We start from the raw sequence: 27,456 nt of genomic DNA, 5'->3' as shown, positions 1-27,456 counted from the left end.
CCGCCGGCAGTGTATATGACCCCCTGTTTCATTCTCTCTTATCAGATTGAGGAAATGCAGCAGTTGCGATGCAAAAACAGGATACTGCAGATCGACATTGACTGCTTAACCAAAGAAATTGATCTCCTTCAAACAAGAGGTAGGAGACCTCATTGTGCGGGTATCCTCGTCATCACTATGATGAATGTGACACCAACACCTTTGTGTGTGTGTGTGTGTGTGTGTGTGTGTGTGTGTACAGTAAAAGTGCAGTGTTTTATGTGTGTGTTTGTGTGTGCTTCTGTGTTTATGGTGTTCATTGTCAGCCATGGGCGATGCAAAGCTTTAGATGCATGAGCCTGGTTTTCGTATTGCATGTTTGTTTTTGTCTGTAAGGTGAGGTTGCAGAGAGAGAGAGAGGCAGAGAGAGAGGGAGAGAGAGGGAGAGAGAGAGAGAGAGAGAGAGAGAGAGAGAGAGAGAGAGAGAGAGAGAGAGAGAGAGAGAGAGAGACATGTGACCTGCGTCTTCCAGCCAGCTGTAGTAGCTGTGCCAGGCCTGGTCGGTCACATCCCCTCGGCACACGCAGTCAAGGTGCTGCCATTGTAATGTTAACTACCAGTTGTTTCCTGAATTGCATCCTGTTGCTGGTTGGTAACAAGGGATTTATAGGCCCCCTGGCAGCTGTCCATTACTGACAGTAATACACCAGAGTAGTCATTACAACAAGTGCAGAGAGATAAAAAGCTGGCTCCGAAATGAATATTGCTTCTGGACAAAACTTGTTTTCTGAATTTGTTATTATCTTGATAGTCATATTCAGCCTTGCTTTTAGTGTTAGCCTACAACTGCAATGTTGTAGTCTGTGTCCTGTGTTTGTGTGTACGTTGGTCCGCATGTGTTGTTGCTGGTCTACATGTGTTGTATGCATATGTGACAGCAGCTGGTGAAACCGGGAACAAGTCGCCAACCAATCAAACCAATCAACCAACCAAACCAAAATGTTCAGACTTGAAAATGTTAAATAAATTTCAACCTTGTTGAAAATCAATGACACACTCGCTAATCAAGCCAAAACATTGCAATGCAATGAATTCGGTGAGTAATCCCCACTACTACCTAGTTAACTATAACCAGGGGTGCACATAACTGGTGCGCCAGTGCGCATGCGTCGCCAAAATGCATGCTGCGCGGCAGATCAGCGGCATGAACACGCTCTTGCGCACCAACAGCTGGAAGCGCTGGGAGAGGAATTTACTTCCTCAAAATACAACTGCTGACTGCTGACTGCTGCATCACTGCAAGCCCCACTAAGTAACTATTTGCCGTCCCCTCAGCAATCCATCACAACAGTCGACCGACGACGACCACGGCGACTCCCCTCACGAAAACATTCGGAAAGTATCGTAACTCGTACTTTCATTCCGCGTATCGCGTATCGCACGGTTATCACGGTTATCACGCCGCACGTGAAAATTCAGTCCCGAACGACTCGTCGCTAAAAGGAAAAACAACACCAAGGGACTTCACGTTTCTTTTCTCTGAAGCTTTCAAACGTTCAGACGTTTGTTTTACAGCTTCATTATCGCACCTCGACCCCTGACCCAGGGAATATGGTTGGGAATTCTATTAGGAAAAAAAAATAACTTTGTTGCACAATCAAAATAATGAGCTATTTAAAGTGATAGCCTACAACATCCTCTACCATGGTTGAAATTGAGGACAGTATTAACAGCAGTCAAGAGAGCAGTGATGATGATGATTAAGCTTGTAGCATAAATAAATGCTTAGGCTGTAACTTTTTGTTGAAAAGTTGATTTCAGTGTTTACAGAACAGAGCAGTGCTTAAAGAGATGTCAGTTGATTTCATTGTGTTTAAAGAACAGACATTCAGTTAGTGCTTAAAGAGATGTCAGTTGATTTCATTGTGTTTAAAGAACAGACATTCAGTTAGTGCTTAAAGAGATGTCAGTTGATTTCATTGTGTTTAAAGGAGTCTGACAGACTGTCATGCTTAAAGAGCAGTCATTTGATTTTGCATTTGTTTCTTTTGTTTTGCACACAATCATTTGTTCGTTCATCTTTATTTATGAACAAATGTCGTTTTGCTAATATAAGTTATCCATGTATCCCTTTTTAATCCATCCTGTGGGACGGGTCGTGACTCGCGAGCTCGGGGAGCACCAAGCAGCATCCCTAGGTGCTCCTCTGAGCACTGGCCCCAAAAAGTTATGTGCACCCCTGACTATAACATTACTTTACATTGTTAGAAGGCTCACAAAACAAGCTGTGTTAGTTGACTAGTGAGTGTGTCATTGATTTTCAACAATGTCGAAATGTATTTCAATTCTTTCAGAATAAAAGTAAAATAAATAAATAAAATAAAAAGTCTGAACATTTGATCGGCTGCCGACTTGTCACGTATGTTCATTGTTGTCAGTAGTGCTTCTGATGCCTTTAATAATAATAATAATAATAATAATAATAATAATAACTATTTGTATAGCGCTTTTCCTGCAAACGTTGCAGCTCAAAGTGCTTTAATCATTATATAATCTTAATTTAATTATTTAGTTATTTAAAGGCAATATTTTAAAAATGTGGTTTTTAGTCTTGACTTGAACATATTTGCTGAGGTTGCATCCCTAATGTAAACTGGCAGTGCATTCCACAATTTGGGTGGAAAGCTTTGCACAGTCAGGCTCTGTCAGGGGGGAGGGCAGACTGTAATAGTGTTAATCCTTTTTGTTTTCATTTGTTTCAGGACCACACTTTAATCCCATTGCGATTCATAACTTTTATGACAACATTGGATTCCTAGGTCCTGTCTCACCCAAACCCAAAGGTACATTATCCGTTGGTAAGTTTAGAAAAGGCTGCATGGTCGCCTCTGGACAACCTGACCATCCTCTGGTCACAACTTCTATCTTTCATGTCTGGTTGTTGTCTCCCAATACTATCAAAGTGTCAAAACTGTCAGAAGGGAACATTTATTGGTGCCACCTAATTCTAATTAGACCAATCAGGTGCGTATTTCTATCTGGGAATCATCTCGTAAACGTAAACATTGTTTCCTTCATACCTCTCATCTTTGATGTTTTCATTGAAATTCCTCCTAACCTGGCATTCTTAGTTCTCATGAATCATTTATCTGCTGACATTTCTCACCCCTGCACTGTCATCTTTGTTTTCCTACCATTCCTCTCCTCGCCTCTATTCCTTCCTTCCCTCCCTCCCTCCATCCTCTACTTGGGACCTGTCAGAGCCAGAGGGTCTGGGGACAGACAGGAGACGATGCAAAATTAATGTTACCTCCAAGCTAACGATGGAGCCCTCTCCTGCCACTCCCCCAGCTCTCCCCCTGGGTTGGTAGCTCTGTCTGTCTCTGTCCCTCTGTCTGTCTGTCTGCCCCTCTGTCGGTCTGTCTGCCCCTCTGTCGGTCTGCCTTCCCCTCTGTCTGTCTGTCTATCTGCCTCTCTGTCTGTCTGCCTTCCCCTCTGTCTGTCTGTCTGCCCCTCTGTCGGTCTGTCTGCCCCTCTGTCTGTCTGTCTGCCCCTTTGACGGTCTGTCTGCCCCTCTGTCTGTCTGCCTTCCCCTCTGTCTGTCTGTCTGCCCCTTTGTCTGTCTGTCTGCCCCTCTGTCCCTCATTCTGTCAGCCCCTCTGTCTGTCTGTCTGCCCCTCTGTCCCTCTGTCTGTCTACCCCTCTGTCCCTCTGTCTCTCTGCCCCTCTGTCCCTCTCTCTTGTCTGTCTGCCCCTCTGTCTGCCCCTCTGTCTGTCTGTCTGTCTCTCTATCTGTCTCTGTCCCTCTTTCCCTCACTTCTGGGTCAGTCCAGCCCATCAACCCTGCACACCTTTTCTTTGATCACCTTCAGATAAATGTGTGCACTTTTCCACCATTGAACATGCTGCAGTTGTTGATGCATTGTGACTTAGCAAGCGTCGGTGACCACCAAGAGATAATCAGTGAGCTCCGTCTCACAAACACTTTTATTGCAGAGAGCAAACCCAACACTCTGCATATGAAGATAGATCAACCCCTAATATACAAGGGTATCATTTCAAGGAACATTGCTTGACAGTCTGACCCCACTATGATTTATGTTAATTGCCTACAGCTGAGTGTGTTTGTGAGCGGGGGTGGATTTTGTGTGTGTGTGTGTGTGTGTGTGTGTGTGTGCGTGTGCGTGTGCGTGTGCGCGTGCGCGGGTTGTGCGTGCGTATTTCTCTAATCTTTATGGTGACAGTCTCCCTCCCTCCCTCCAGAGTCGAGCAGTAAGAGTGGTTTAAAGACTGTAGCAGACCAGGAGGACGACGAGGGAACGCAGTGGAGCTGCACGGCCTGCACCTTCCTCAACCACCCTGCCCTCAACCGCTGTGAACAGTGCGATTTTCCACGGCACTTCTGAGCCACAGACGCCGAGACACACAAACACACACACACACACACACACACGCCCCTCCACTTTTCTATGAGAATCAAAAACGAGATTAGAAAGGACTGTCTTTTTTCTTTTCTTTTTTTGTGGTAAGAAAATGTATAGGGGTCTGTAGTTTTTCAATTCGGCCTGTTTTTCTTCTGCCATCAAGGTTTGTAGAATGCTGTCCACTGAAGGCTTGACTGGATAGTGTTTACAGGTTGTGTGACTTAAGCAAGCAGACTTGGATGATACCTCACCTTGGAGACTCTGCATGCGTGGGGTCACCCCCCCCCCCCCCCCCTCCTCCTGCTCAACAGGCAACTTTACCCCTGGGGATGCCTCGCTGCTTCCATATACAGTATTATCAGAGTGTTGTCCTGCAGTGTAGTGGCACACACACACACACACACACACAAACACACACACACACACACACACATACACAAACACAACGTACACACACACAAAAGCCAACGTGGGTGCCAATGTGCCTTTGCTGTTTTTGTTTTTTTTGTTTTTTTCTTCTTCTGTGGCGGCATAATCAGGAATGGGAACTTTGGTCAGCCGTCACTTTACACCTGAAGGGAAAACTAACAGACTACTTTTGGACTATTTGTTTGGTCGCTGTTTCTTGAGGATGACGGGGAAACTAGCAGTTTTACTGCCAACAAAACGTGCCTATCACCCTCCCCTGTAAGTGTCTCTTATCAATCGGCCTCTCTTCAGTCTACACAGTCAATAGAATGGAAACTAAATTGCATGCTTTGTGTGTACAGTATATGGAGGGAGGGAATACCCTTGAGCTTTTTACTGTACATAATTTTAGAATGTGCCTTAAATGCCTTCTTCCTCACACTATGAATCACTTGTATTTTCTGTAAGTATAGCTTTATAGACTTTATTAACTTTGTTTTTGTCTTTTTGTTGTTTCTTTTTCCTTAAAAAAATTAGCACGGTGTCCCTTTTTAAGCTTTTTACTTGATTTCTGTGAGATTTTAAGCATTGTGGAAAAAAAGAGGAGCAGTAGTATGAAATTGATGCAGTCATGAAGCTTCGTCTGCTCAGTCTGTTCATCGCTAGTGTAAATGCTGAGTTTCCTGTGTACGATCTGCAGACGCAGCAAAGTTAAAAGATGGAGGGGTTCTTTTGGATGCCAGAAATCTTGGACTGGTGAAAAAAGCTCAAAAGCAAATGACAAACTGCCATCTTATCTGACAACTGGAATGTAGGTTTAATATTTGGGGACTTCTACACCTCAGTGCCAACAAGAGACACATGAATTTTACGGTTCATCCCAAAAACTTACATCAAAACAGAAGCATGAGTCGGATGGAAAACTGACTTTGGGGATTGTATTAAGGTGTCCATGTACAGCTTGGTGGAAGGCAACTGTCTCTCCAGGCTTTCAGAATTGGAGTATTTGCTATGCAGTATAAATTAGTATTTTTTTTCTAGAGTGTTCCAAGGATCAGGATTCATATGTGTTAAGTATTCCTGTTTCAAATCAGCAGATATTTATATAGGTTACATGCCTTTTCTCCTCCTGGGCAGATTTTTAGATGATCTCCTCTTAAGCAAAGACAAGACAAACAGGATTGTGCCGTCATTATATTTCTAATAAGATGAGGCGAAATGGTGACTGTCCTCTTTGTAGAATCTTATTTTCATTGGGTTGAATTTGTCCTGTGAAGCTTCTGTTTGATGAGGATGGTTTTAAAGTTTACCATTGTAATGATTTTACCTTAATTGTGGAATTGTTATTTTGTGAAGTTTTTCACGTTGTGATATGCTGCCTCACATTACTGCCTTAGAATGGTATTTGTATTGATAATCTATGCAGTCACAAATCAAGATGTAATTTTTTAAACCAAAGCTTACTATTGTTAAAATTCAATTAGGTAGATGCTAAATTCTTAGTTGCCTCTTAAGCACTTATGTCATACTTTTTCTTGTAAAAAAATATCCCAAAGAAACCAGTTTTCTGCTTTATCTGCAGCTCTGCGTGAAGAGTCGGTTCATACATGTTTTATTAATTAAAAAAACTAATTTGGATATCTAAAGTGTTTTTGATTTTAGCTGGGAAAACTGTCTTTGTAACAGATAAGTTATTTGTAAAAATAAAAAAAAATCTATTCTGAATTTCTTACTAATATTATTGTATTATATTTTTATTATGTTGTTGGCATGGAATGTCTTTGACTTGCTTTTGAACCCTCCAGTAGATGGCAGTAGAGACCTACTTACTGGTAATTGGTTTGAAGGAAGCTTGACATTGTTTGACAGGAAAGTAGTTAGAGGTTAGGTTTGTCTAACATTTATATATGTACACAACAAATGTATGTACAAAAAAGTAAAACTAACACATTTGAAAGATTCATGTTTAATATGAATAATGCAAGATTAATTTATTCTGCATTATCAAATACAGGTAGATATCAATTTTCTTTTGTATCTTACCTCATTTTGAGGCTACATGATAAAACAACACATGCTGCTTTGATATCTTCAAGCCAATGCTAAATACTCAATGAAATAGCATTACAAGACAGTAGTGCATTGCACTTGTACACGTTCGAGAGACTGCTACATTTTCAAGCTTTTTCCTTTTATCTGCTGAAGAGCTACTGTGTTTAATGCTTACAGAGAAAAGGTGAAATGCTGTGCTCACTAGGAGGACATATGACTGGTTCTGAACCTCTGGATCAGAGGAACCAGCTTTGACATCTCAAGGATGTCTGGGTACAAACTCATCACGTGTTCCACCACATTCTGGGGAAATAGTGTGCTGAGCTGACCCTTCACACTCCTCTTATGCTCACTGCTAGAGCTGCTGGTCATACCCACATCAGAGCGCCCCTGCCCCCAGCTGTACTCTGGGAGGCTATGACTCTGTCTGTGTGGGATTGGATGCTGGTAGTAAGGCTGCTCTGACAAATGGACAGGGCTGGGGCTATGGCTGCGGCTATCTCTGAACAACTGAACCCCATAGGAGCTCCCTGACTGGGGCTGGAGGTGCAGGTGGCCATACATGCACTGGCTGCATACTGAGCGCTCACAGGTCGGTAAGTGGTCACAGCTACACTGTGGCAGTCTTTGGGGGGCATAATGGCCCCCTGACGAGGGTCCCCCCAGTCTGAACCTCTGTGTGTGGTTGCCGTGGCTACTGTAGGTGCTGGAGGGGTAGAAGTCCCCACTGCCCAGACTGCAGCCTGCCACCCCGCTGCTGTACGTGTAGGACACTCCCTTTGTGTTGTTGGCCATGTCCGGGATGTATAATCTGGACATGGATGTGTCCAGAGACCCAAAAGCTTCATCGATGTCTGGGCTTGGGCAGAGGTGGAGGCTGGACTCTCTTTGACTGGTGAACTGCTCACTAGGTGAAGCCCTGCGGGAAAGGTCCTCTTTTCTTGGAGGAGGCGGTGTGGAGGGATATCTGTAGAGATGAGTAGTGTGTTCTGGCTCATGGTAGGGGCCTGTGTAGGTGTGTGTCTCCGGGTGCAGTGCGTGGGCTGGGGGGAGAGGTGGCTGCTCTCTGTCTGCAGCAGGTTTGCTCTTCGCTCTCAGCTCATCCGCCACTGACAGTTGGGATTGGTTGGAGCGCTCTGGGTGGTAGAACTTGCACTTCGCTCCGTAAGTACACTTCTTTCCTGGAAGAAACAAATAAGGGATATTTATGGGCTTTTAAAGAACATGTCTCACAGATGTAACACTGTATCTCTAAGACACTGTCAACAAGGATGTGTGTTTGTCTGAGTGCACTGTAGCACTGTAGCCCTTCGCCCCCCCCCCTTCTTTAGTAGTGTAAACACACTTAGCAAGGCAAACAAATTAGGTCTCGTCTCCTGCCTGTTTTTGTTCACTAGGTACAATGCAAGTGCTATGAGGGCCCTTTGTACTCCTCAGTCATAATTCCAGGCCTGCTGTTTGCTCCATTACTATATTAGCCTGTGTGTTGATAAAAAGGGGCTTTTGTTTGTGAGTGGTTCACTGACAAAACTGTAGCCTCGGACTGGAACCGCGCTCTATGTGCCAACAGAGGACTGACAGGCAGTCAAAAGAAATCACAACTGACTGACCCTACTGCTAATAATCACAAACCTCAGCTGACTGACTCACATTGGATGGGTTACATTTCAAATGATCAGGGAAATACATTTCAAGGAAGCCTAAAACATGACTAGAATTGATATTGTGTAGGGTGAGATATCCTCCTACCATACGGGCAGTGCTGCTGTTTGCTTTCAAGGCCCCATGGCTTTTTTCTCAGGAAGTTGTCAATTGTTGGGCCGTTCCTTCCCAATGGATCATCTGGAGGCATGAACCTGAAAAGAAAAGTCAAAACGAAAATAAGGTCACTCTTCAAATCAGGCCTTAATTACAGCTTAATTACAAGTATACACTCAGGGGTCAAATATGGATTTGGCAGAGGGTTGGAAGGTCCTTACTAGGATCAGTGTTGGGACTTACTTATCATTGGCGAAGGTGTACATCAGTAACCTCTCCTCGATGAACTTCTTCCACTGTGGCTTCTCAGTCTGTAGGTCACGGTAGTTGTCGTTGGATACGATGATACCGTCCGAGTCGAAGGCCAGTTTGATGATGTAGCGGTCATCGTAGCACACCACCCGCTTCCCATTCACACAACGTGACGGTGTGAACACCAGGATCTTCCTCTTCTCCAGCTCGTGGAGGATATGTTGATCTGTACGTACAACACAAGAGTTCCTATCTTCATAGAGGTTCATTTCATGTCGGCCATGAAGATCATGTGTCAACATTTCTAAGTCATAAAAGATTCAAACCTAGGCCATGAAGGGGGGATCAACATGCTGCTCTCTGGTGACCTGCAGCTCCACACTGCCACCTAGCCCTCGTCAGAGAGTATAGCACATGTCCTACCTGTGATAGGGGCTTCAGGACGGGGTTGCTCCTTCCTCCACAGGGGTACGAACACAGTGATGTCATGGAGACCCCTCTCCCAGAACCACCTCACTGCCAGCTGCAGCCCGCGACACGAGAACACTTGCTTGTTTCCATGGCTGTAAAGACGGGGCCAGAGAAGACAATTAGCTTCCCTTTTCTCCTCTAGATCGCCCCACATCTCTTTGACCCACATCTCTTTTCTTTAGGAAGACAGCTGTGACTCACCTACTCCAACTCATGTGAACTCATGCTTTGCAGAACCACAGTAAAATAGACTGTGGTGTTCTGTAATTTAGAACAAACTGTCACTCCAGATGAATGTCAACTAGAATAACGGTCTCAGGATGTCTGTGTTCCTCTTCAACACTACCGAGCTCAGCCCTCTGGTTCACTCTAGAATAGTTGTTAGAGAGTGACAGAATGTTACTGGTATGTAAGGGTTGGAACACACACTATCCTGGGTGATGGTGGTGCAGTATATAACTACTGTATCAGTAGCTGGAGGCAGGTTGCACTTAGTTACAGATTGAGGATCAGAAATAGTTTCTGGAATCCTAACCATAACTATAAAAGTGAAATGCAAAACTGACATTAGATCTGTATCTAAGGGTCACTTCATCCTACTCTGTCTGTCTCTGGTAGTGGCTGCTAAGGCCTACCAGGTCATGTCAGTAGTTCTGGGGTAGTAGATTTGCCTACAGGCAGTGGTAAATAGCACAGGGGGGTTCCCCTGCAAACAGCTAGCAGGAAGTGGTAGGTAGCTTTGCATAGAACAGGATCAAAGATAAAACCTTTGTGTTGCAAAGCCATTGGGGCACAGAGTGGAACCTCCCAATAATAGTATGACAATGAACGTACATAGAATACACAACGATTAATATAAAGAAGTGTATTTGCTTAGAACATTCAACCAGAATGAGGCCTCAAAGAGCAAGGAAATTTGGGACTTGAGGAAAAGTAGTCAAAGTGTGCTTCGTAAAATGTTGCATGTCACGACTGGAAACAAGGAGTAGAAAACAAGAATTGTCAACAACAATAAACACAGCCTCAAAGTGATCTGCGGTGGGAAAAAACAACTGATTCATAAGAATTGAACTCTTCCTCTGTTCCTTTGTTGCAGCTACAGACAGTGCCTCACCTACTTTGAATATTCCACCTGTTGATTCAATCAGAGTGGTGTTTTGTACCGTAGCATGTCTCACTGTTTGCCTCCGTTATGGTATCTAATCTGAAACCAAGGCCAGGGTCACACCTCTCTACCTCTCTGCTAATCTGTCTGTTACCACAGGTTCTTCTGAAATTCACCACAGAAACAAAGAAGGACACCCACTCTTAGGAGGAAGTGCGGCATTCACTGACCTGCCAAGTGAAACTGGTATCAGGTGAATTTACTGGCACACAATAATAAGCCAAGATAGGGAGAAGCTTATCTTTACTGGAAATTAATTTACGACATTCTTTAAAAGTTTTTTCCAATATTTCAATAGGTTATGTTCAATACATAGCAAAACAGATACTCAGTGTAACTCATTAAACCTCATTAAACTCATCACCAAAAATATGTTTTCTTCCAACCCTCTGTATTCATTAAATTTCATACATTTATTTACGTTTTCGACATTGGGTCCACTCACCTCATGGCCACATTACTCCCATCGATAACCACTGGTCTGTAGCCTCCGGTGGGGTCTCTGTCCAAGGCGTTGCTGGGCCGTGGGGGCTGGCTGGGGCTTGTCTGTGGGGGACTGCAGCCTCTGGGGACCAGCTGTGGGCTGGAGTGGGCAGAGCGGCTGGCCGTGGGACTGGAGGTGGAAGTGCTGCTGTGGCAGGTCTTGATCAGCTCCTCCAGGATGTCGTTGGTCTGGGCGTCATGGTGCAGGTTCTCCAGCACACGCAGGATGTCACTGTGGGAATAGCCTAGCTTGAGGAAGCGCTCCACTTTGCCATTCTGGTGGTCCATGCTGGCGGTATAGGCTCTCTGTTGGCTCTGGCTCCGTCTCTCTGGGTCTCTGGGTCTGAGTACTGTAGGTGTTACACCTCCCAGCTCCTCTCAGGACTGTCTGTGGGGGATCCTCATCACCTTCTTTTTCTATCTCATCATGGTCTCCACAGCAACGGCGTCAGTTTTGGAAGAATTGACAGGTGCAAAAGGGGCGGGAGAGGCATCCTCGTACACTGTAAACACAGGAAGCCCGTGGTGGAGTCACAGGGGTTTTCAGAGACTTTGACTCTGTGGTTTGGTGCACAGAGATAGAATCTACTTACACTTCCACAACCTCATGAATGCACACGTATGCACTCTCACCCACTCACGTCATACTGGTCGAGAAAGCCCCCAGTCTCAGGAGGGTCAACATAAAAAAACAGATCTAATTTTGTCCCTGACAGCAGTCGTCATAACAAATATACATCACTGGAATCAATGAAAATGTCACCCTCAATGAACCAAAACATAATGGTGCTATCTGTGCTTATTATCTTGTAAATGCCGAACCTCACACTCCCTAGTCAGACGAGTCCTTGATATAAGAGAGGCCGGAAAACCCCAAGAGTCCTTATACAAAGAGACTGTTCACTTCTGACTAGGAGGGTGAAGAGAGAGACATATGGCACACAACCAATCTTTCACCTTTTGTGTATAGGCACACACAATTACATACAGTACAATGATGCTCTACTCTGAGTATGGAAGAATAGCAAAAAAGACATTACAATCCATTTATCTCTGCGTGATTAGGAATGTATTTACCAATCATAGATGCCATGGTGATAGTCACAGTGACAAAGAACAATGAAAATCAGTGAAGCTAAAGTCCACAGGCCTCTTTCACACCAGCAGTTCCGAACGCCGGTTCGCGTTCGCGAGCCGAAACCTCCGAACGTTGGTGCTGTCTGGCGAACGAGCCCGCGTTCATACCAGTGTATCGTTCGCCAGACAGCGCCAACGTTCGGAGGTTTCGGCTCGCGAACGCGAACCAGCGTTCGGAACTGCCGGTGTGGTCCTGAGTAGGTAGGTCTTCCGTACCCCATTTCCTTGTGATAGCCTTTTTCCCAGCGACCACGAGTATCTTGAATAGATAAGTCCCCAACCTGTATCTCATTTTCTGTGTAATTGCCACTAATATAAACCGAATGTATTATTTGAGATGAATGTCTACCATTGTTTTCATGCCATTACTTTTGAGTTATGTTTAGTTTTTTTGTATTTTATGGATGGATAAAGTTGTGAGCTAACTAGCTAACAGCTAGTTAGCTACTTTGCCAGCCAGTTAACGTGAGCTAATATTATGGCGGAGGCAATGTGGCGTGTTCTGAATGTTTTGTTTTGTTGACATGCAGGGGTGAGAGCTGTTTTGTGCTGGAGCCTACCATAGCACTTAAATAACCATCATTTTGTTTGCACATTCAGGTATGTTGTATGTATGTTGTATCCATGGGTATGGTTTAGTCTTGTGTGTTGTAATGATATGATATGAATGGTATGATAACTGATCATTATTTAATGTTATGACGAAGGCAACAAAAAATAATGAGCAATAAAACAGAACATACACTTCTTCCCAAAAAGGGGATGACTTTTTCCCCAAGTCCCGTTGGTAGGTCGAGGGGGTATCCTTCCTCTCAGGAAGGGCCCCTCCCTCTCAGAAAGGGCCCCTCCTTAGGACCGAAATCACACCCTTTCCAAAGGGTTTCACTCCGTCTAGTAATGTCCAACTCTGTTAGTTCAGTCTCTCTCAAACGGCAACTATTACAATTACTTTATTAGAGGTCCGTTGACTGTTTTAAACATACCTTGTAGGCCATCTGGTTGTCCCTTCAAGACACCCGCTCATGTCAGCAAATCAGGCTCATTTCCCCCATCGGAAATCCTTCAGCTTCTCCCTGGCGGCAGCCGCTGCGCTCCTCCCCGGCTTATTTCCCCTCGTCTGCTGCCACTCTGCCCGGTGTCGCGTCTTCTCCCTCTCTGTAGTCGCGGTGCCTTCTCCTGGGAGACCCACCTCGTATCCTCTGCCCGCCATGTCTCTCGCCACGTCCTCTGCGCTGTCATGCGTTTTCACTCCGCTTTCCCAGTGGATTCGCATCCTCGCCAGCGGGGTTTGGAAACGGATCTTTTCCTCTTTCAATATCTTCTTTATGGCCGCGTATTCCCTTCTCTTCTGGACCACTTCAGTTGCATAATCATGGTCAAAAAACACCCTCTTCTCTCCCACGAGTATTTTCTTTCTCCAAGCATGACTGAGCACCATCTCCTTCGTTTCAAACTGTAAACCGGAAGTTTACCACCATTGACCTGGGGGGTGCGTTCGGAGGTGGTTTCTGCGCCAGGGCTCTGTGTGCTCTCTGTATCTGGAGTGGGGTGTCGCTAGGTAGCTCGAGTTCGGTGGATAAAAAGCGCTCCAGGAACTTGCCAGTCGAATTCTCCTCCGTGCCCTACGGTATGCCAAAGATGCAAATATTGTTCCGCCTCGACCTCCCCTCGAGGTCCGTTGTCTTCTCTTGCAGTCGTTGTGCCTGGGCCGTCACGTCTAGCATCATCCTCTTAGCCATTCCTCCAGTTCCGCTATGCGCGCCTGGGCCATGTTGTCACTCTGTATTTTAACGTCGGCATTAATCCCTTCGAATTTGTTGTCGATTTCCCTCCGGAACCTGGCGAGCTCTTCCATCACCTCCCTCTTCACATCGCTTATTCCCTGTTTTACCCCTTTAACTTCTTCTTTAACCTCACTCAGTTGTTTAATTATGGGTGCTTGCACTTCAACAAGTTGGTTCAGGGTAGCTGGCTCTGAACCCGTTCCCTGCTTCTCTCCTCGTGTTCCCTCACTCTTGTCAGGGCCCGAATCCATTTTGTTACTTTTAATCACCTTTTGGCTCGATTTTCTTTATCTAACCGACCTCTTTATTATTTCTCTTCTATATTACCTTGAATATATTTGTTGAAATATGATTTCTGAGGGTTTATTTTTGCAGAGTTGAGAGAGACTGAAAATGTGCGACTAATCACTCCGCCATCATACCGGAAGCCTCGAGATAAGAGTTTTAATTACTTATTTAGTTTTAGAATGATTTGGGATGTAAAACAAACGGTGTGAAGGAAGAAAATTAAATAACACAAAATGACAAGCATTGTCAAGTTTTAATCAAGTATCATAAAGGAGCATTTATGAGCCAGTATGAATGCAAAATCCCTCAGCCGGTTTACACCTGTGATAATATGTTGACCATGAATTTCAGTTACAGCAAGGTTCCCCCCTCTGCACGTGAGAACAACTCTGCACATCTTCACTCTGCACTAAACCACATCCTTCTCACCGCTGCACTCACACACAGCAGCACTTCTACAAGACTAGACAAAGATCCACTTGCCCTGAGACGCCGGTCGTATGAAGCTCCCCTTGAAAAGCCTGTTTCTGACCAATCACAACTAATTATCTCACTGACTGACAGGCTACTCTCAGTGTAGATGGAAAGAACACTGGCACATAGTGCGGTAGTTTCCTTGAATAAAAAAAAAGACATAGACAGCCACTTAGCTACTGTATCACATAAAGAAGAGTAAACCCTTTGCAGATACATAATCGTTTACTCACAGTCTCAGGTGAATGGTAGGTCGAAGCTTCCACCTTCCTGGGAGAGAGCCTCTTAAAGAATGACTGAGCTACCTCAGTCATACTGAGAGACAAACCTGTGTGTGCTTTTATTAGTCATATGAGGAAGTCGCCTGAGACTTTGCTCAGACCACACCAGCAGGGAAGCAAAAGACAGCCTAATGCAATAATTTCACTTCCTTATCGGAGCTCTTGCAGAGCCTCTGGGTCCAGGTGCTTGTGTAAGGGGCCCAGAGTGAGCTCTCTCTCTCTCTCTCTCCCCTGCTCCTCTTTTTCCTGGTGTGGCGTTACGGTGTCTAACAGTGACTGGGTGAGGCTGGGTTCCTGCTGATCTAGTACTGGTTTTACAGTGTTGTAAATAGAGTTCCATTAAAACGTCTCTAGGGTTGGAGTGACTGTAGTGTTAATAACTCAGACGGACAAGCATTGAGCATGGAGTCGCCAGTTGGACCCAAGAAGATTTCCACACCCTCAATTGCTGACTCTTCAGAATAACAATAAAGCCTTCAGTTGAGAATTCAAAGCTATTCTATAGTGGGATATTGCATGCACGTATGTACTAGTACTATATCACAGGAATGCTAAACACCTAGTCCACCTACTGCATCTGGGAGTCAGCTCAACTGAATGAATGAATGCTTTATTTTGTGAGAATGTTTTTTTTATACATCACAGGAAGGTCTGAAGAAGGTCTATGACCGAAAGCTCGCAATAAACTACTGTTATTTTGCACTCTATTGATATACTTCAGTTCCAGCACCTCAGCAAAGTCTGATAACGGATGAGCGGCGGTATTTTCACTATATACATCACAGGTAGGCATGATAGTGCAGAAAATACAGACAATACAATAAACAAATACAAAAGTGTTGGGCCATATATATTAGGTTTACAAAGAAGAATTCAGTGCACTCAAATACAAATTCAATGATTACTCACATACTGTACATTTCTGCATGATAAACAAACACGGAAGAAATCATGTATATGGAAAATATAATACTATACTGGAATTGGATAATGCAGTGAGCTAAAACACAATTTTCTACACAATTGGTTGTGTGGTCCAGTTGGTACAGTTCAAATATTTTGCATAAATGCGGTTAAAGTACAACAGCAATGTGAAGCTCCTCCGGCTCATTCAAATTGTGTGGTAATAAAAGTGAGTGACAGACATTTTCGAGCTCCTTTACAACACCGAGCAGAGATTCCAAGGAATCAGGAATTGCATCCTGTATGACTTAAGTGTAAGACACAACAAGACACAATATATCCACAGATGATACTATTGGTGTGTGTTCAGTGAGGCACTATATGCATAGTGAAAAATAAATCATCTGCCACATTGGAAAAAATTAAAAAAAACATGCTATGCTTTCAGTTCCTAAAATGCTATGTGTTTCCTCCACATGTTCATGAAAAAGGAGAAGAGACAGAGCACAGATTGTTATGGTGTATGTTACCATAACAGGTTACTGCATGATAATCACATGACCTTCCTCTGGGACGCCTGGGCATGTTGAGCTGTGCAGTTTGCGAAAGCGTTTCCTGGTTCAGCATTGCTGTGTATTCAAAGAATCAGGTGTGTGTGTGTGAGACTAACTAGAGGGACAACCCGTATGAGATGTGACATTCAAATACAGTGGCACTTCACGGTTGTGGAGGGGAGGCAAGGAGAGAACTGTCGACCCTTCGCTGACTTGTACTATACCACAGGGGGAGCCGCCTTCACTACCTCCTCTGAGTGGTTTGATACTCATCAGATAAAACAAAAAAAGAGGGCCTCGCCTCACCACAAAATGAAGAAGAAAAAAAAAACTGAATCTGACAGGATTCCTGTTAACCGACCTACACTTTGTCATAGGAGAACATCTCTACATTTGCACACTTCCTACCTATCACTGAAGTGTTTGAGAGTTGTTCACACTTTTGAAACATCTCAACTCAGCTTTGGATCCTTGACATGTACAAGACTGACCTACTGTATGTCTAATCTTGTCTGCTTTTATTCTTAGCACAAGCATTTTTTATACTATTCCTCATCCCATGCAATACAATGAGCCCGTCCTCTGATTTCTACCTCCACCAGCCTCCCCTGCTTGGCACTTAGAGGACAGACACTTGCACACACAAATACATACCGACAGTAGTTCTCACAGAGACTAATCTCTACCTGTTTACACCTGTCTGTGGAACAAATTATCTCATTGTGGAGTTTGATTACCTAAGGCCAGTGAACGCTCCTTTTTCCATCAGGCCCTCCTCATACTGTCTGTTCAGTGATGGGAATCATCAATCAAGAGGATCCTAAAAAGTTCCTTTGGCTGTCATTATATATATATATTTTAAAGAACGTTTGCTGTCAGTTACAGTAAACTGTCAAACTAACTAGGAAGATAAATATAGTTTCATTGTATTGTCAGGTACTGTGAGTTGTTGAAGTCTCTGAGGTGTGGTTAGATCTGGGGGAGTGAAACAATACAATGTTCTTTTTTTCCACTCTGTACTCTCTCTCTCTTCCTCATACAGTGTTTAAACAACTTTAACCACGATCAGCTTCACCGGCTTCCCTCCCACCACCATTTGGTTTCACCCCCACCCCCATACTCACAAGATGTTAGCTAAAAACAGTCCATTATGGGGAGGTTCAAAATGGCATCTCATTCTGAGAAACAACCAAAGTGATATGATTCCAAATGACAGCAGACCAAATATGGTAAATGTTGGCCAGGGTCTCTGGTTTTTCATTCAGGGAACTCTGAGGGGGCTAGAAGTGGTAGTGACCCGCAGCATCGTGCTTGGAGAGTCCCAGTGGAAAACTCAGCTACACATACGGTGCACACCACACTGTGCTATTCTTCTCTGCTGCCAATGCTGAAAACGTTGTTGTGAACACTTTAGGTCGGTCTGTATTGAATTACATCTAGCTCTCCTTTGGTTTCCACCACACATATCCCTAATATACTTCACACATGATTTAGTTAAGCTCTCTTGATAGGACTGCCAATACACAAAGACCACAAAAATGTCAAACTGTCACCAAGACAGGATGGTTCATCTGTGAATGTGAATGTGACCCACACACATTTCAGCAACCACAGCTTGGTCTTTCTACTCATTTCCATTGAGGAAGGTGTAAGGAGAGGAGGTATCACCATGTTACAGTAATATTACACTGTTAAACTTTGAGGGGGTAGAGTGTGGGGGGTGGGGGTGAAAGTGGCGGAGGATGACACAGGGACTTCCCTCAACAAAGAAGAGACAAACAAGTCATGTTTTCCATGCCTGTATTTATTCAGTGTAGAAAAGCCATACAAAACTACAGGCAAAGGTCACACATAAACAATCACGGGGGAAGACCGTTCACTAGTCTTATGATTGACAGAGGAGAGTGGATGTGGGGGGGGGCATGTCAGTCCAAAAAGAAATAGACAGATCTTCAAAACACTGATGACTAGAACAGTTTCACGATGAAAAGTGCGTGCATGTTGACAGACAGACTGACTGGGACAATGCTTCACAGACGTCTCCGAATGACCTCCTAGGAATCCAGCAGGTCAGGTTTAAGGATACTTATTGTTCCCCATTATTCATAATGAACAAAGCCCTTAACACTGAGAGAGAGGGTGTGTCGTTTGAAAGTGATCACGTCACATTTCCCAGAAGAAAATACATGTAAATGCGACGTGAGAGGCGGCGGCTGTGGGGAGATAGGTCTGTTGTGAGTTCCTGATGTGCTTTCAGACATGAAGGTGGAAGTGGTAGTAGGGATCACAGTGATGGGAATCTGATCTCTTCTTCTTCCTCCTCCTCCTCCTCCTCCTCCTCCTCCTCCTCCTCCTCCTCTCTCTCACCGGTGTCTGCTTCTCTCTTTGTCTTTAGACTTCCTGGGTGAGCGACTACGGCTCTTGACTCTGCGCCCGTGGGCCTTGTCACGTGCCTCCTGCCGGTGCTTGCTGTGTTTGTGGTGTCCGTCTCTGTCTCGGTCTCTGTCCCTGTCCCTGGAGCGAGACCGGGAATGAGAGCGCTGCCGGCCTCCCTTTCTCTCTCGCCTGCCCTCCTCGCCGTCCTGGAGGGTGTGGAAGGGAAGGAGATGAGATGACAGAGGTAAAGAAAACATTAGTGGTAGCCAAATCAAACTGTGTGTGTGTGATGACACTGCGTAACCGGTTCCTACATGAAAAGATAAAGACCACATTTCCAAATCTCATGAATCATGCTTACTGTACAACGGCGGGAGTGAATACCTATTGTGAAACAGTAAAAGAAAAAAAAAAATAAAGTCCAGTTGCACCCCCCCCCCAAAAAAAGAAAGCAAGGGAACATTTCAACCTTAGATTTCTTTGGCTTCCTGCTGTCCTCGTCGTCTGAGTGATGGTGCTTCTTTTTTGAGTGCTTTTTCTCATTGAGCTGAAGGCTTGGCCCTTCTTCCTCTTCCTCTAAAACCAGGTCATACTTGGAGCTTTTGGGAAGGTTAGGGCAAATTCAAGGAAGTAGAGTGAGTAATTCCTGAAACATAAACCAAAGTTTAAACTGGCCAGACAGCCACTTCAAAGGCTTGCAATAGTTTAGATAACATCAGAGACAGTCTACAAGTTTGGTATCTAACTCCCTGAAACCCTATACTGTATGTAACAATTAATAATACATGGGTTGGGGTAAATATATATTGTTATATTTTAAAATATACCTAGAGTGATACATTCAATGTATGTAATGTATCTGTGGGTCGAATAGAGGACACTTTAGATCAATAATAGCGACAAACAATGTAGAATTCCATTCAAATGGGCATCTAAAAGTGCAAGGATACTCTTGTTTGGGCTTGACTTTATCCTTAAGAGCTAATTTGGATCGGCTGTCCTCATCTTTTTCGAAGGTCTTGAAGTCATCCTTGGAATACCTCCCACCTAGAAAACAAGAGAGGATGTGGTAACGTTTGCTACTTGGAAGGGTTCACTATTCATTTTCAATACCTCTTACTGTATGTGGAACTAAAACCATTGACCTGTTGCCAGAGGGAAGTCTTTTTTGGAGAAACACAAGAGAAGGGTTCAGTTTAAAATGCCTTTTCTGAAATGACAAACAGTAGAGCATACAAAACATCAACATTTAAACAAAGGAATCGTGTTATAATGAGGATACCTTTTCCTTTCCATTTGATCTTTGAGACAGACTGGCTGAAGTCTACATGTATGCGCCGGTCGTCTATGAGCACGTTGTCCATCTTAAAATAGGCTTTTTCACAGTCCTCCTCCTTTGTTGAGACAATAGAAATAAATGTCAGCTCAAAGAGGGTCAATAATGAGCCCTTAGGTATGTTGGTTTAGAATACAATTATTATTCATTGAGTAAAATTAAATCAGTTATAGTTTAAATGATAAATTCAGTACAAACAAAACCTACCATCCTCTCAACGGAAAAGTCTCTCAACTCTGACTCATTGATGCCCTCTATTGCTATAAGTGGTAACTACACTCTCTTGCTCAGAAGTGTAAATGACACATTCTAATGTGTCCTCATATCGTTCTTCTTTTGAAAGACGGAACTACATTTCAACGTTTCGAGTGTCATTGATTTTCAACAATGCGGAAATGTATTCACATTTTTCAAAAGAAAAGTCTGATCGGATCCCGATATGAGGACCAAAGCATTCGAACGTGTCACATGAGTGGAAAATTGTTAATATAGTGTATATTTCTCTCTATGAAGCCTTTTTGGTCATTCATGGTAATGGATTTAAGTGGAAATCAAGACATAACTAACCTTATCAAATTCAATGAAAGCATAGCATAGGGACTCTCCTGATTTCCAGTCTCTGATGATTTCGCAACTGCACCAAAATATAAACATGTTAACATTTAGGAAAAGTCACAGTAATGTTTCTGTTGAACTACCGGCAATGCAGACTTAAGTGTATTCTACCTTTTAAAAAGTGGTAGGGTTATGTAGGCCAGTACTTTGATCTCAGACAATGAAAGGAAGCGTCATACCATTTAATGGTTCCGAAGCGGGAAAAGATGATTTCCAGATCCTCGTCTGTGGTCACTGGGTTCAGCTTACATACAAACAGAACATTCTCAGGAGGTTTTACATCCGCATCAGGGAGATCACCCACCTTGAACACAAGTAAGCGTGCGCACACACACACACACACACACACACACACGTTTTATCACAACTCATCAAACCATTGTATAATCTATAATCTACTGACACTAATATATACTAGCAATTTACAATTTTTGTGTTGTGTTAAATTTCTTTTATTAGGATAAAACCCCTTGAGATGTGCCATCTCGTTTTCGAGGGGGTCCTAACAATACTACATAATAATAACAATACATATTACATAATAACAATCTCTCCTGACATCACTACTGAACTCTTGAATGTATTTGGACATTCTCTTGTCTACAGGGCTAGGTGGCCAGATGAACAGATGAAGCTCCTCACCATCTCCAGCAGGATGGCCTGGGTTTTTGCTTCTTTCTCCCTCAGCAACTCATCAAGCACCCCAGCCTCTTTCCCCTCTGTGTCGTCTATCACCTCATCTGCTCCGATTCGACCACTCTGCACAAGACGGGGTGGACAGTTAGGGGCTGTTCACAAATGACAGATTGCATCGTTGTTCCTTGTTCTGAAAGGGACACATGGTTGCTTTGTGCAACGTCCACTCACATCCAGCTGCTCCTTGGTAGGCTCAGGAGAGCGATCAGGTACCGGTAGGTTGGCAGGGTCATCGAAGGGGTCATCCAGGATCACAGTGTGGTTTATCCTGCAAAATGACACAAAAATCTCTCACAACACACCTTCTTGTCACTTTATGTTGGGAGATTCTTGCTGTACAGAAGCAATACCACGCCAAGGAAATGCAACCGACTGACCTGATATCCTGGAAAGGGATGAAGTCCTTGTCGACAAAGGTCTCGTTGATCTTGGCCACCACATCCATGCCCTCTGACACCTCTCCGAACACAGTGTGGACCGTGTCCAGGTAGTCCAGGTTCTCACCGGTTGTGATAAGGAACTGGAGAGAAAAGTCATAACAGCACAAATAAACTGACACGACCCATTCAGATACATGCATTGATCTGAGAAACATGATACTTCACTGTAAAACGGTTAATATCGACGGCATCAATATAATGTTAGGGTCCTTGAAAAACATTTCCTTGTAAAAAGTGGAGGGAACTCATTGAAGCCTCAGGTCCCTTATATAAGAGCTGAAGAGGTTTCAGTTAGGCCTAAGTGAAGTGGTTCTGTACTGTATCAATAAATGAATTCTTGTTGCCTATGCACACAACCTCTTTCACCGGCAGTTTCACCAACCTGAGAACCATGTTGGTCGCTGCCATTGTTCACCATGGAGACCATCCCCTTCTTTCTGTGTTTGATCCGTGGTACTTTCTCTGAGTCAAAGAAGCGTGCCTGGTCCCCATAAAGTTTGCTGAGGATAGTAAAAAGAAAATATTCTTGCATTACTATCATGCAGTGTCATATGAAACATTCCTGTAAGACATACAGAACTGCAGTATAGTGCTGCTACTGCTGCTGATGAAGATGATGTTGATGAAGATGATGTTGATGTTGATGAAGAAGAGGACTGACCCGAAGATAGACTCCCCACCGCGGCCTGTCCCTGTGGGATCCCCAGTCTGCACAATGAAGTCTCTCTGAAGGGATGAGGGAACCCCCAGTTAATGTAAGGGAACCATATCAGATTAGATGACACTTCACACATTAACTTAATATCACTATGTATGTATTTTAGATTGTTCTGTTGAGGTCAGAGTCTATTGGTGCTAACTAATATGACATAAAACTTGTTTTGAGTATGTCTTACCTGAACATTATGAATGAGGCAGTAATTGTAGAATTTGATTTTGCATAACTTCAGGAAATTCAGGGAAGCTACAGAATAAGCAGATGGCCATCATGAGAGCACAATAATGAAAACAGGATAATGAAACGAGGAGGTTAGACTGGGCAAACAGTAGAATATGCCATTTCACAAGTATGCTATTGCATAATTATTATGCATTTCCACATCAGTGCGTTGCGGAATGTCCCACCTCCCTGGCCACTTCCATCTAGCTAGCCCTGAACCAGGACCAGCCCTGAACCAGGACCAGCCACCATTCACTTTGGTTACAATATCATTTGGCTACAACAACATAGCTCATTTAGCTAGCAGAAGTTAGCCACCTCTAAAACTGAGGTTTCTCTTGCTGAGTAATTTGAATTACATCCAATGTAGCTACACTGTTTAAAATCAAAAGTGTGGTGCTTATTACTCCGCAATATGTTTTCTTACTTTTAGGTCTTTCTTCTGTAAATAAATCAATGACGATATCCCCTAGTGTTGTTTCAAGAAGCACCGCCATGCTCGCGAAGTAGTGATGGTCGGCAATGCGCATGGGCAGTAGTTACGTCACTTGTGGGTGTTGTTGGGTGCGTTCGTAAATACGCTCTGAGAGCGCCGGAGCGTACACTGGGTTCAACGTCATAGAGCGACCAAATAATTTGATTGAACAAGAGTGCTGATAAGATTTCCAGAGCGTATTTACGAACGCACCCGTTGTTTCTCTATATCCGTCGAGCCCAGATAAGAAGACGGCTAGCTAACAAGATGGCGATGAAACCAACATCAATGTATGCAATATTATTATTGTTTATGTCATTAATTTTCGCGGAGTCAACACCTCGACAGTTGAACACGGTAATACGATACATAATATTACATCCGTGCTAGTTTTAGTGAACAAGCTAGCTGACTTAAATGCTATGTTGCTCCTATTTTGCTGACTTTGTTATTATTAGCCTAGCTGCCCTATGTTGTTAGCTTGCAGGTAGCTAGCTTAGCTGTGCTGTAAATTGTCTTCAGATAAGTGATTGCTGTTTTGGGATTAATAGTGACTCTCTTCTCATCGTAGGAAAACATTCTGATTAATGTGACAGCAGGAACCGTGGGTGACACTCAGGTGCAGGAGTCCAACAACTTGCAGGTAAGTTCAAGCTAACCACAATAATTAGCTAATAATATTACCTGGCTATATATTATCCTCCTCCCTGTGTGCACATATTTTCAGCATTTTGCTGGCCAGGTGGATTCAATCCAATGAGATCTTCTATTTCTTTATAGTGATCTTCACATGATGAGTAAACTTGGGATATGACTAGATTTTTCATGAATAATCTGGCAGCTCTTAAAGTTATATTTTACCTTAATTTTCAGATCTGTCTGAACATTTCAGTTGATGAAGAGCAAGTGCTCATTAATGATGTTCCTGTGGAGTTGTCAGGGGTGACACGGATGAATTGCCTAGCGTTGCTCTGTAAGTAGTCATTTACATGCTGATAAGAGTTTACGACTGCTTACACTACTGCTTGTCTTATACCTCTTATCAACACATACTGTGCCATCTGTGTTTGCAGTGGAAACCACCAATGGCAGCAGTGAATTTGAATCAGGTGACTTAGTCTCAACTGTCACCCGGGTGATGGTGAGCCAGAATCGCCTGTGGAGTGATTCAGAAGAAGTGGTGTCCCTTCAGGTGTTTAGCGAGGTCATAGAGATGGAAGGGAGAAAGGTAGGTATGGCTGATAACGATGGAGGAAATGACCCTTTAACAAACTGATCAACTGGTGCAGTCAAAGTATGGGGTACTGCTTATGAAAACCATGTGCTTAAACAAAGCAGAACTTACAAGAGGAACATATTTGGGCTATAGGGAAACATCTGTGGTGTGACCTTGTTGTCATAAATGTATTGATGTTGTAATTGTATTTCTTTGCATTATTTCTTAACATTTAGGTCCAACAGCCAGAGATGTGTGAAGTGAAGATACTGATGAGCCCAAATTTCCAGAAACTTGCTCAGTACACCAACACCTACCCCATAGGACACAGTGAGATTTTCAGGATCCCAAGGGAAAACGATGTAGTTATCACAGATCCAACAAGTCCTAAAAAAGGTATACAGGAAGTGTAATACCTGACAGCCTATTTTTCTTGATATTTGAAGGACATGATTGGTGAATTCCATTGCTAAAACAATATTCACTTGCTCTATCCCTCAGCTGAAGACCAAGTTATGTCCCAAACCACGAGTCATTCTCCTCTGAAGCACGCAGAGACGACACAGGAGGAGACTGCTGCCCCAGGCAAGCTCCCAGAGACTCCCCTACGCATGGACCCTGACCTCTTGTATGATGCTAAAAGTGATTATATTGAGGATGAGGGGTTGGAAGGGATATCAGATCATATGCAGACAGAGACACCCCTCAAAGAAGCTCTGTCCTCTTACAGTGTAAGCTCATTTTGGATCAAACCAAAAAATATTTTGATAGTTTCAATGTTATTTAAAAAAAAAAAATATATATATTAAAATTGCCCTGATTTAACCTATGTCAACCTCTCTACAGGCCATGTGTCGATGGGTGGAAGAGGTGAGGGAGCGCCTGAGACGCTTCTGGTCTGAATCCCTACCCCTCTTCTTCTTGATCATGTGGGTGGTGGTAATTGGTGTTGTTGGGTCAGCAGTCATCGTCAAGATCCTGGACATGCTCTTCCCAACATGCGAACACAAGTATGTTTTCAGTCTCACAGAGGCCAGTGACAAACCTCCTCACATGACTGCTATTGTTGGAAGAAATTAAACATCGGCAGATCAGTGTGGAGAAATTCTGATGATGGGCAACTCCATTCATTCTTTCTCATCTCTCTGTTCAGTGTGATGCTTATGAGGAAAATTCTTTTTCTTTTGCTTTAGGGGAATCTTCCATTTAAATCCTGTAACTCTGATGCCGGAAGATGAAAGACACACTCTGCTTGAAAACATTGAAATAGAGGTTGAAGAAGAAGAGAAGAAGCCTTAAATGAAGACTGATGAAGTGGAGTCTGCTTGCAGCTGTTGAAACATGAGGCATTATGTTGTCAGAGAAAGCACCTTTCTCTTGTAGCACTTATACACATAAATACACAACATTTAATTGTATTTTTCCAGAGTATACCCTCTCAAAAGATGAATCTGAAATGTTACCACTGGAATAAGAACATACTTAAGGACCTTCTGCACACTGTTGTTGTTCATATTATGATTGTGTTGCCTCACAGTGCCTGTACCAATTCTACGTTTATGTTCTGAAGTTTCACTATAACACATAGGGCCGGTTTCACAGACAAGGCTTAAGCCTAGTCCTGGACTAAATCACACTTTCAATGTAAAATCTCCATTGAAGATGCTTTTTAGTCCAGGATTAGGCTTAAGCCTTGTCTGTGAAACTGGCCCCTAATGTGTTAATACTCATGTGTTACTGCTTTATTTTTGATTGCTCATTTCATAATCTTGTATCTCTCTGACTGGGGGATTTGATGTTTGTCATGCAACTTTTAATCATAAGACAAACTGCTTGAACATTCATGTACTGTACTTCATAGGTCCCTCATCGTAGGGGGTGTGTGTGTGTGTGTGTCTTACTAATGTATGTCTAAAAATAATTTACGGGGGAAAATGTAGCAGATGGAATTGAATGTTCCTGTTGTATTTTGACTGAAAACTGACTGGCCTGTGTTCAAGTTAATATATGGACTGAAGGGCCTAGTCTTGCACTGCTTAGTGCTTGAGTGCAGCACTAAGAATGATTATCCATGAAATCCCATTTCAAGTAATAGAATGCACTTTTAGTTCCTATTGCTGAGAGGTCTGGGAGGGCATATTCACATGGCTTTATGTTACAGAACGTTGGAGATAGACATGGAATGTATAAAACAATAGAGCTGTTTCCCTTTTACAGTATATGTTGTGTCTCTGTTGTCTGCGCTCTGGATCATTGTGCCCAGTGAATAGGCAGGCCCTGCTGCTTTATTAATTGCCTGTTGTTTGTACGTGTGTGTTTTAACTTAAATGGAATGTATGAATATGAGAACTGGCTGTTCTTTGGAATGTGATTATGTTAATGACACTGGCCATGCACAGTCAACGCTTGCATCCAAAGCAACACTTACAGGAATCATTTTCCAATACATAGCTTTGGATCGAAGTGCTGACTTAAGTTCTCTCAGATACCAAGTATATTCTGAATTCTCTCCAATTGCTTATTAGCTGATTTGCCTCAAAGCAGGCTAAGCATGACCAAAATAGATATCAATGTCACTCTGAAGACTTGGCTACAGGTTGGCATATGCATGGCATTGAATGGGGTCCATGGCACATGGACATCCTGCATCAACACAATTTGCATTTGAAGTTCTAGTAGTGAGTGAATGCAGTGGCTGTCTCATGAGCAGCTTTATATTAGGAAACTGCATGATGACTTCAAGTGCTCACCTTCCATAATAATCTGAGTGAAATAGACCAATTTACCTTCCTTTTATTGCTTTTATGGTGCCTCACAATTCCATGTCAGTCTTGTGTATGATGTTATGAAGCATGGAAGCATGACTTGTGTGCATCATTTATTTTCTTTTTTAAAAATCCAAATGTAATTCCTGTAAGTCCTGCTCAATAAATATGTTTCTGTAATATT

General features: G+C 43.3%; 4 protein-coding genes across 5 annotated transcripts in view; 2 read left to right on the top strand and 2 right to left on the bottom strand.

Annotated features, from left to right (window-relative positions):
• Window positions 1-4,698, top strand: part of tab2 (TGF-beta activated kinase 1 (MAP3K7) binding protein 2) — a 36,823-nt gene extending 32,125 nt beyond the window's left edge. Inside the window, exons 5-7 of one of the 2 annotated variants that reach the window (XM_080525395.1) lie at window positions 46-139; window positions 2,742-2,822; window positions 4,243-4,698. In XM_080525395.1, coding sequence (XP_080381521.1) covers window positions 46-139; window positions 2,742-2,822; window positions 4,243-4,385 — 318 coding nt within the window. In that variant the 3' untranslated portion in view covers window positions 4,386-4,698. Of the gene's footprint in view, window positions 1-45; window positions 140-2,741; window positions 2,838-4,242 lie in introns of both variants that reach the window. The other variant, XM_080525394.1, reaches the window with a different exon arrangement.
• A 2,366-nt stretch (window positions 4,699-7,064) lies between these two features.
• On the bottom strand, window positions 7,065-11,280 carry LOC308154208 (putative ribonuclease ZC3H12D; the record flags this gene model as incomplete). Its single annotated transcript, XM_080527379.1, has 5 exons — window positions 7,065-8,044; window positions 8,613-8,719; window positions 8,865-9,099; window positions 9,297-9,436; window positions 10,955-11,280. 5 exons carry the CDS (start codon window positions 11,278-11,280, stop codon window positions 7,065-7,067), a joined length of 1,788 nt encoding a protein of 595 aa, XP_080383505.1.
• A 6,979-nt stretch (window positions 11,281-18,259) lies between these two features.
• On the bottom strand, window positions 18,260-23,325 carry ppil4 (peptidylprolyl isomerase (cyclophilin)-like 4). Its single transcript, XM_080526038.1, has 13 exons — window positions 23,244-23,325; window positions 22,773-22,840; window positions 22,538-22,602; window positions 22,259-22,376; window positions 21,814-21,956; window positions 21,608-21,704; window positions 21,383-21,499; window positions 20,920-21,044; window positions 20,693-20,759; window positions 20,072-20,183; window positions 19,740-19,836; window positions 19,259-19,388; window positions 18,260-18,995 (listed from the first exon to the last, which is right to left on the bottom strand). Exons 1-13 carry the CDS (start codon window positions 23,311-23,313, stop codon window positions 18,777-18,779), a joined length of 1,428 nt encoding a protein of 475 aa, XP_080382164.1. The 5' UTR covers window positions 23,314-23,325; the 3' UTR covers window positions 18,260-18,776.
• Window positions 23,326-23,533: 208 nt separating this feature from the next.
• ginm1 (glycoprotein integral membrane 1) lies at window positions 23,534-27,431 on the top strand. The gene is made up of 8 exons (XM_080526476.1): window positions 23,534-23,648; window positions 23,863-23,934; window positions 24,165-24,264; window positions 24,365-24,519; window positions 24,744-24,903; window positions 25,009-25,238; window positions 25,354-25,517; window positions 25,701-27,431. The coding sequence occupies exons 1-8, from the start codon at window positions 23,559-23,561 to the stop codon at window positions 25,804-25,806; spliced, it is 1,077 nt and encodes a 358-aa protein (XP_080382602.1). The 5' UTR covers window positions 23,534-23,558; the 3' UTR covers window positions 25,807-27,431.
• The last annotated feature ends 25 nt before the right edge of the window (window positions 27,432-27,456 follow it).

Source organism: Nansenia antarctica (assembly GCF_963989245.1).
Source record: "Nansenia antarctica genome assembly, chromosome: 3".
Taxonomy (NCBI): domain Eukaryota; kingdom Metazoa; phylum Chordata; class Actinopteri; order Argentiniformes; family Microstomatidae; genus Nansenia; species Nansenia antarctica.
The sequence above is the reverse complement of the archived record's forward strand: the minus strand, read 5'-3'. Positions and strand labels throughout refer to the sequence as shown.

Excerpts from the sequence above, each read along its gene's own strand:
- ginm1 (XM_080526476.1), top strand. The coding sequence starts at position 23,559 with ATGGCGATGAAACCAACATCAATGTATGCAATATTATTATTGTTTATG. Across the intron at positions 23,935-24,164 it reads AGGAGTCCAACAACTTGCAG|ATCTGTCTGAACATTTCAGT; the intron begins GTAAGTTCAAGC and ends CTTAATTTTCAG. Across the intron at positions 24,265-24,364 it reads GAATTGCCTAGCGTTGCTCT|TGGAAACCACCAATGGCAGC; the intron begins GTAAGTAGTCAT and ends CTGTGTTTGCAG.
- ppil4 (XM_080526038.1), bottom strand. The coding sequence starts at position 23,313 with ATGGCGGTGCTTCTTGAAACAACACTAGGGGATATCGTCATTGATTTA. Across the intron at positions 22,603-22,772 it reads GCCTCATTCATAATGTTCAG|AGAGACTTCATTGTGCAGAC; the intron begins GTAAGACATACT and ends TCATCCCTTCAG. Across the intron at positions 20,184-20,692 it reads CTTTCATTGAATTTGATAAG|GAGGAGGACTGTGAAAAAGC; the intron begins GTTAGTTATGTC and ends GTCTCAACAAAG.